This window comes from Platalea leucorodia, assembly GCF_965183815.1.
Source record: "Platalea leucorodia genome assembly, chromosome: 1".
NCBI classification, from domain to species: domain Eukaryota; kingdom Metazoa; phylum Chordata; class Aves; order Pelecaniformes; family Threskiornithidae; genus Platalea; species Platalea leucorodia.
In genome coordinates, this window is record NC_138823.1 from 55,561,616 (window position 1) to 55,570,974 (window position 9,359).

At 39.7% G+C, this 9,359-nt stretch overlaps 1 protein-coding gene across 1 annotated transcript in view; it reads left to right on the forward strand.

Moving 5' to 3' along the window:
- ARHGAP28 (Rho GTPase activating protein 28) overlaps nucleotides 1–9,117 on the forward strand; it is a gene marked incomplete at its 5' end in the record, with an annotated part of 73,741 nt that extends 64,624 nt beyond the window's left edge. Inside the window, 6 exons of the mRNA XM_082309705.1 lie at nucleotides 920–1,002; nucleotides 2,850–3,047; nucleotides 3,770–3,913; nucleotides 6,101–6,255; nucleotides 6,901–6,965; nucleotides 8,826–9,117. Coding sequence (XP_082165831.1) covers nucleotides 920–1,002; nucleotides 2,850–3,047; nucleotides 3,770–3,913; nucleotides 6,101–6,255; nucleotides 6,901–6,965; nucleotides 8,826–8,917 — 737 coding nt within the window. The 3' untranslated portion in view covers nucleotides 8,918–9,117. The remainder of the gene's footprint in view (nucleotides 1–919; nucleotides 1,003–2,849; nucleotides 3,048–3,769; nucleotides 3,914–6,100; nucleotides 6,256–6,900; nucleotides 6,966–8,825) is intronic.
- Between the last annotated feature and the right edge of the window lie 242 nt (nucleotides 9,118–9,359).

The following is a 9,359-nucleotide window of genomic DNA, read 5'->3' on the forward strand; positions in this document are numbered from 1 at the left end:
ATGGTAAATTTATTAGGCAAATTAGTACAGAAAACTTTGAACCTTTATATAAGGTTGCAGCCAAGTTTTCAGTGTCCTCAAGAGGCAGTTTAAAGGGCACAAGGAGGTGACCCCTTCCTGTAACCTTCACGTACCTGAATGCACTCCTTGTGAGTCCCAGACTTCATGCAGTTACGATTGCTTAGCAGTCTGGAGAAGCCTGAACATGAGGGGTCTGTGCAGAATAAAGTGACTTTATTCCCTCCAACAGATACACTGTCCACAACACTCACTGTTTTTTTTTCTCCAAACCTCTCTCATCCACCCTGAGTGGAAGCAAATGACAGAATTATTCTTCCCATCTTCTCCACCCCAGCTCTTCTAGTGAGCATTGCACAGTCTCAATATATACCAATTGCTGAAAACACAATGGTATTTTGTAACTGACAAGGGGCTCTACATTTATCTAGAGCACTAGACTTGGGACAAATACTTTTTAAGTTATAAGCAATCAATCTTCACTCCAATGGCACAAGCGTTCAGCAAATTAATCAATAACAACAGTCTGAAAATTTTCTGAAAAAAAAAATCCATTTCAGTTTGAAAGGGGGAAAATACTTGATCCATATACAACACATTCTAACCATGATATTGGAAGAGAAACCAGCTACTACTGAAAAATATTGGCTCCTTGCTATTTAGACGGAATTTTATAGAGCCTTGTCTCCCCCTGTGACAAAGACCCAAGATGATGACGAAAAATCCACTCATTACAATTGGTTTTATATTTGGGGAAAAGATTATGGTTAATAAATATCTAAACATACTAGTCTCAACCAGGCAGTGGTTGCTGTGTTTCTAGAACTGGTGACCAACAAGGATTTTAGAACAAACGAATTGCAATTGGGATTTTAAAAAAAATAATTATTCATATTCTCAGAAATCTCCAAGATCAAGTTACAGCTACAAGCGTTGCATCTGTTGATCATGCTGCTGCCTGAAGCCAACAGAGACACAGCCAAGGTAAGTAAAAGTTCTTCGTTTGCTATCACCTGCCATCTGTGGTGCCTTTGACTTTTAAATGAGAGACACTTTTTTTTTCCTAACAGTCAGTTGATCAGATGCTGCACCGTGAAACTATTCATCTGTGTTTTTTATCATTTCTTTGAAAAGACATTCCAGTTCCCTGGCTGTCACTTCTCTTACAAGCAATTAAGAAATAGTTGCTGGCGTTATCCAACTGCTGGTGTCAGTAAATCGCTCCCAGGCATCATTTATTCTGGAGCATCCATTTCAAAGAGGCATGTTCCTCACATAGTTTGGAAAAAGAAGGTCCAGTTTCTGGGTTTTCTGTATAACTGGTATTCTCTGGGATGAAGTTAGGCAAGAAGCTGCCCCCCAGGAGCTTGTCTAGTGCACTCCCAGGGCTGTAGGTCTTCCAGGGCACTGGACTAGACTGGAGGAGGTAGTCCAAAGTAAAAACCCCTGAAACGTAAATCTGTAGCACGGATGTCAGGGCCTCAGCCTCAGCTGTTTTGTCTTACAAACCCGCACCCATGTACTACTTCCTGATATAGACACGGTGGCTACAAGCATTTTGGGTTCTTGGGAGCTCCCAGATCTAGCTGCAGCTATGTCCTGACCCTAAGAGACATTGGTTGCGTTTTTGGACTTGTTTCCACATAAAGGAAACCTGGGTGAACAAGGTGCCTGGGAACGCCCAGACATTTCATCAGGTGCCCTGCTCCCCAGGACCCTGCAGGTCCCCCACCTCTGAAAGTCTCCCACTAGTCAGTTTAGATACAGCTTTATGAGTCCAGGTGCCTTCTTTACCTGTATTTATTTATACAATAAAAAGGGACAAGAATAACAACCCTCTTTAAAGCATTTGGAGGTCTACTAGTGCTCTGTGAAGAATGGGCGTTATTTCTTCTACCAAAGTCTGCATCTATATAGAGCAATATACGTAAAACGTGCTAGATGAGTAGTCTTTATTATTATTACTAGGCTTTTATACAAAAATAGAAGTGATGAAAAACTGAATGCATCTCTACTTGCTATCTATAATGAGGTTTTAGAAATTTCTCCAACACAGTTTCTGTTTTTTAATTCCTGGGTTTGTAAAAATGTTTTAATTGCAATGTCAGGGTACAAAGACAGTGGTTTTAATGGTATGGTGTTGCAAAAGAATTCATTGGCAGACCCCAACTCCAGCCACAGCTGCAATCCATCCTATTCAGTCACTCAAGCAAAATTCTGAATAAACTGCCCAAAAGGGAAATGAGTTTCCTTTGACTCTGCCATGCATGTGCAAAAGTGACATCAACGAACAACCACTGAGCGCTTCTTGCTTTCATTATCCCAGAATAAAAGTTTGGGGGGTGCTGGCAGAAATTCCTCAGATTATATCAATCACATATGGGACTGGCGCACATTTGAAGAGAGGCTGATCACCCTGATGACTGCAATATAAAAAGCCTTGGCCAGATACATCAAAATGGACACCTTGAAATCTGTGAAGAAATTAACTACTCCATTGCAACACCTTTCTGTCTTTCCTCTACTACAGGATTCAGAGCCTTAGTGCAGACATTGTACTTGACTTATACATTTGGGATTATGCTTTAAGTGATTGATAGATAAATTATTAATGTGTATTTTAATAACATTAACTATTCCTCTGTGATTGACACGGTTGGTTGTGCCAGCAAATATCAGAGTAATCCAAATAAAATGCAAAAACCCCTAAATGTCACCTCCAAGTGTAAATATACCAGCTTTCAAGCCAGACATGTTGTGCATTTGAAAATGTTGCATTTAAGAAGTAAACTATTTTGTGAGATTCAGCATAACGAGTGTTGTTTTTCCAGGCCTTTCTTCAGTTCCTGAAGAAGGTGGTTGCTAATGAAGGGAAAAACAAAATGAATTTGTGGAATGTTTCTATGATTGTTGCACCAAACCTTTTCATCTACAAAGGGAAACGTGCAAACCAACAAGAAATGCAAGCAGCCGCCACCACAGCACACATTGTGCGGCTTTTAATTCGGTACCAGGACATCCTGTGGACAGTGAGTAATGCTGGTTCCCTCTTTATGGCTCCAGTACAGAGAAGTATTTTGCTATATGCAGCAGCTCTGTAGAAATCAGAGTAAACTGACCTTCCTAGAAGAAACAGCTATTTTTTGGAAACTGGCTGAAGTCTTCTATATCTAGAATGAGATAGGGTGACAGATACCTCTGGATGAAGAGTTACTTCACCAATGTCACTAAGACATCCATTTTAGCACGAATTGCCCTCGGGAGGTACCTATCCAACACCATTGTTTATACAGAAGAATGCATAGGAGAGTGATTTAATCTGGATGCCTAGGTGAGATATCTAAACTTGAATGAGATTATTAAATGACTGTTTGAAGTCTAGCCCATAATAATATGGGCCGAAAGTGTGTGCTACTTGCTGGACTTCTGAAGGTTGGCATGAGGATGACAACAGTCAGCTCATTTCCTCATAACAGAGGGAGGGTATGATGGGGATTGCAAAGGCTACCTCGTAATAAAATTTCTACAACTGCAAACTTCACTAAAAAGTTTCATATGGTATGAAAGATGATCTACAGTTTCACCAAAGGAATAATCGTGGGTTGTTAGGGGGAGCTACTAATCGCATGTATCTTCTGGGAATAAATAGAGCTTCTGCTGCCTAACATTTGGTGCCTTTCTAAAGCCCCAGCACCAATTTTATGGGAGGAAAAATTACTGTACATTCTCAGCTCTGGTTTCCTCCCTTTAGGTCCCATCCTTCCTGATTTCCCAAGTGAGAAAAATGAATGAGGCAGCAATGAACAACAGCAAGAGGCAGCTGATGTTTGACAAAGGAGTGAGAAAACTTCTGAGGAGAAAGACGATGGAACGTGAGAGACCTGAAAGACCAGAGGTGTGATAAAAATATATCATTTTCAAGGGCAGGTTTAAGCAACCTCCCTCCTTTCTTATCTCATAAAAGCTTCTGGGGGCGGGGAGGAAATTTTACCATACAAAAGAAGCTGATTTGGGAGCTATCTTGAAGGATGTGCTTCCTAGTCCAACATCCTGATAAGAGAAAGCTTTGGGGATTGATTGAGAAAAGGTGAGAAAGGCAGAATGATTTCTAGCAGCCCAAGTTATAAGTTGTTACAAACACAGGCTGGTTTTGTACCTGTTTTATAAGAAAATGGTCATATGTGGACTGTCCTTGACAGCAATGATCTGTAGATACTCAACAAATGCATGGATCTGCAGTTGAGTAGGACGATGGTCCACATTAGGATTAATTGCACTTACCCATGCCCTGGTCCAGGCCACTCAATATTCTCCTTGCAAGCTTTAGTTTTACAATTTTGCACTAAATTCCTAAGCAGAGAGAAAATCCAGTTTGCCTAACGTAGACACCAAAACTGGGTCTAAATTTTAAGTGCCTAATGAAGTAGTTTGTGTTGTTATTCCCCATGTAGTCAGAGGAGAGAGGTGGATATTTTTGAGGATTTCCAGAGCTCGAGGTGCAGTTCAGACTTAGGAAAGTCTGATACAAAAATCTTCCTTTGGAGGTCTTAAAGCCACCAACTTTTCTCCACTGCGCAGATATGGAGTTTAGGAACTTACTTGAGGTATGCTACTTCAATAGACACCTAAAATTAACTTATGTATTAGGTATAACATATAATTTGGGCAACAAAGCATGTTGTGTACACATGCACAACATACACAGTCCATATTGCAGCTTATATATAGTATTTCCATGTAGTAACTACCTTTAATAACCTGGAGAGAAAGTCTTTAGAGTCTTCCATGGAGGTTTAAAAGAATGGAGATTGGTGAATTGTAAGAGCAATAATCAAGGAACTGGTCAGGGACTCTATAGGTATTGAAGAATAGTCTTGAAGAACAAAAGAAAAGACAAATTAGGAAGGAGCAAAATTCAGAGATTATAAGAAATAGAGAATAAGCCACCTAATACAGACAACAACGAAAATGCAGAAGGGAATGTCTGGGGAAAAACAGAAGGAAAAAGGATATATATGAATCGTGAATCCATGTTAATTCAGCTCTTTGGAGAATTCATTTGCCAGCATTGACTGAAATACGCTGCGGGTAGGACACACATTTGTGCTGCAGATGGAGACACAGATATTTCTTTAAAATGGCAGTGTAGACTACTGCATTGCAAAACTGTATTCACCCTGGAACAAATACAGTGAGAGCTTCTAAGGAGAGTCAGTTACTGCAGTCATTGCACCTTCGGGAAGGCAAGTTCATTGATCGTAGTAATTGGCTTTGCATCTAATAAAAGCAAGACTAGCCATTGCAGGTAGCTGAAATATGAAGGGTAAATTGGAGGCAAACTCTGTTTAGATAACTGAGTTGAATTTTGAGAGCACTTAACACAACCCCCGGGTCTCAGATGTTCTAAATTACACAGGGACAGAGACTGGAGAGACTATTGTACTCTCCTCAGCATGGTATTAATTGGATTAGAACTGGAATGCAAACCTTGCTAATTGATTTATCCACCATTAATCATGGAAGAGTGCATAAACTTCACAGATGATCATTTGAACCCTACACAAGGTCAAATTTCAAATTAACAGAAACCATATGGTACTTCGATATTTTACTGTACATAAGCTTCGATCTAGGTGAAGCTATAGGAAGTGGAAACAGAGAACTGGATCTTTGTGCCTCAGGACAATTTAATCTTTAAAAGGAAGACCAGATATTCCTTATCATTTTTATGTACTTTTAAATAAGCAGTTGGTTCACTGACCAATGTTAACAGAAATAACTTAAAAAATCTCAGATAACAACTTGACTCAATATTACTGCAAGCAATTAAAATTCAAGGGCTGGACTTTATTCTGCGTGCACTTATGTGATGCTTACTAAGGAGTTTGTGTCTTTGTGTTGCATCTTATTATACTGTATCTATAAACTTGTGTTTGCATGACTGTAAATGTGGGTTTTGAATAATTAAGCGAATCCAGGACAGCGATTTTTGCAAGCAACCTTAAAAGAGTTGCAGAACTGCTTCTGAATGGAGCTACAGCAATATTTGCCTTAGACTTACTCTACTGAATATTGATTTTAGGGAGCCGTCACTTTTCCCCCATACCTGCAATCTGACATACCCGAGGGGGTGATAAGAGTTTATGCTCCACTGCATTCAAAAGTCTCTATGGCAATTCAACTCAACAGCCAAACAAAAGCCAAAGACATCCTGGCTCGATTCCACTGTGAAAACAGGTGGGTAAATCAGAACATTTTGTTTTTCCTGAGCAATAATGTCAGAACTATTAATGAATAAATTGTCCCCTTTTCAAAGACTCATTGTGTTACAAGGACTCTTTTTCTAATCTAAAATTGCTAATTTATGGTTACGTTGGTCATAGAAATTTTAACCACTGATTTTGTTCCTTATATTTTACTTAATAATTGGCTCCCATACAGAATCAATCTGCCCTCTGTTATGCCACTACTAAAAACATACCTTTTATAGACTTGCTGCCTAGAGAACCCAGAGGGATTGTCTTACATTTGCCCATAAAACATTAATGTTTTTATTTCTGTAAGATAATAATTATTAACAGTTATGGAAAATGATAAATTGTATCTGAAAGTCTTTTCTGTAAAGTCTTCCCATGTTACTACGTAATTCTCTTTAAATAAATAATAAAAAATAAATAATATAATAGAAGGCTTAGTTAACTGTGACAGAGTGATCTACCTCTGTAGCAGATTCAGTATTCTGCAGTGCTCCGGTTGGTGGAAGTCCTTGCTTTTGATAAGTTCACAGGGGCAAAAATATCAATTTTTATCTTAATATAGATGGTGGTTGATAAGGCAGTGGTTATAACAGGAAGACAAACTGAAGGTTTTTTTCTATCCTAGCCGTGGTTCATCACAGAACATGAGAGGCCAGATCCAAAGTTTACATGAAATTGGAGGAAATATAGGTAGGTCTCATTTTTGAAAATTCAATTCTAAATGTCCTTAGCCTCCTAAAACACCCCCGGGCAGTGCTGTTTTCACACAGCTGGGTCTCTCCTACCTTCCAGTTCATCTGCAGGAAAGGACTCTGACCCAAAAGCTGTTAAAATCAATGTAATGATTCCTTTTGACTCCAGCATGACCGAAGGGGCACCGCGCAGGAGATATAGTGACCTGATGGCTGGATCTCAGCAGGACTCCTGACAGTCTTGCCAAATTCATCTGACCCTTCGCTTACCTCTCTCGCTCTCATAATTGAGCATTTTTCCATGGTTAAGAGATCCTTAGTCTTCCTCTCGTGAGCACATTCCACCTCGTTGTCAATCGTTTTCCCAAGACCTATTTCTTCCTCACTGTGTTTAAGTGTTAACCTCCTCCAAATAAAAAACCACAGAATTGAGAATTCAGCCCCTGCAGGTATGAGTGTACTATACTAATCCACGTACTTTATTTAGATTGTAAATTCCTTGCAGTAGGGATTTTGTCTTCTCCCATGTTCCGTGCGGTGGCATTTTTGCAATAACAACAGTGGCTTGCCACAGAAGTTCCTGGCCTAAAGGTCAAAAAACAGATTTTAATTTGATATTGCACAGTCCTGACTCTTTCCTTTCTCTATTCATACTAAAATTCTGGATGCTCTGTTGGAGTCTTTTGTCAACTGTCTGATTAGATTATTCCTTAATTCTTCTAGATTTAGCTCTAAACAGTTTATATAAAGTTATTACAAAACGTCACAGACTTGCTTCAGCAGCAGTCAGGAAGCAAAGTCTTTATTACTGAAAATATACATATACAAAGCTAAATTTGATTAGTGATTTGTTTTGCCTGGCTAAATGGGATGACCAACCATTGCTAAAATAGGAGAAGATCCTAAAGGCCTTATGAAACAATTGCCACCACACTCTTTCAAAAATCTGGACATTTAATTTGCATCTTCATTTAAAATTATGCTTATAGTCCTAGATCTTTCAGGGTACCTTAGTCCACTGGTTATGCATTAATTCATTTATATTGCTTTCACTTGAATAAAATCATTAGGACTCCAGTGACCTTGTAAGTAACTGTACAAAAATTTTACCATAATCCTTTGCGTCACAGCAATGTAACCTCACCAGTTAAGTGGCTTCATCACCCAGTGTAAATGCAATATAGTCCAACAAATCAACTTAACTCAATTAAGAGGCACCAAATGCCTCTTTCTGTGACAAAGGCAGCAGGGCCTCCCCAACCACCCAACTCCTAGCCCCAGTCACCAGCTAAACAAACCCTCAGACGGCCAGACTTCAGAAGACTCGTTTGGTTTTTTTTCAACCAGCAAACCAGCAACTGCCAAAAACCTCGTTATAGCCCCTATATTTCTTTGCAAGATCCTAGCTGGATGGGAACACATGGTTTACAGAGCTACTTTTTCAGCATTTAAAAAATAGCGTAGAAACGAAGTCACAGAGTTGTAATTCCAGCCCAGTAAATCCAAAGAAATAAAAAAAAACATACTGTGGCACTTACAGTAACAGTGTTGTTAATGCTTCTAAAGAAACCATAATATTCGTTCACCATTCGACTAAACGCCTTGTCCATAAGTCAGTGTAATGCAGGGCATCCTGCCTGGAAATAAAAGTGAATTCACGACTCTCACTGAGTAAAATCCCTGGCAAATTTACCAAAGCCACTGTCTCTATGCAGGCAAGATGTCAGCTGGACACACAAAACTAGGCTCGCTATGTGCAAGTCGGAGATACATTCAAGGACATTTTAACATAGCCCTCTCCCATTTACTAATGTGCTCAAAACATCCTATGATTCATGGCTATCGACTTCTGTTTCAGGCCAGCACTGTTTGGATCCGGATGCGTACATGTTAGATGTTTACCGTGCAAATCCTCAGGCAGAATGGGTGATAAAACCAAAAGCAAGCTGAAGCAGAAGGCTGCGGTGTACTGGACAAAAGCCAAATGGACAACAGTGATGCCTGTCATTTTAAGAAGGTCTTGGCAGAGACGAAACAAAATGGTAGCTACAGGATATCATTCCTTCCTACTGTCCTGTCCAACTGATGTTCGCCATCTACTACTTTTGGTGTAAGCATTATCACTCCAGCTTCTGGACGGTCTGAAAATATCACATCGGTTCTGCTTTCATATGGATTGCAATCGTGCTGGTTGGCTCAGGAGTTAAGGAGGACAGACCAAGGCACAGAGGCATGGAAAACAACTTGTCACATATGGAGTTGTCCATTTCCTGACCTGGTGTTAGAACACAAATTTTTGGAAAGGAAAGAATCCAGCGGCATCCATGGATGTATGGAACACTACCGACCACAGTGTAACACAGAAGCATCACAGAGACATTCAAGAAGAGAA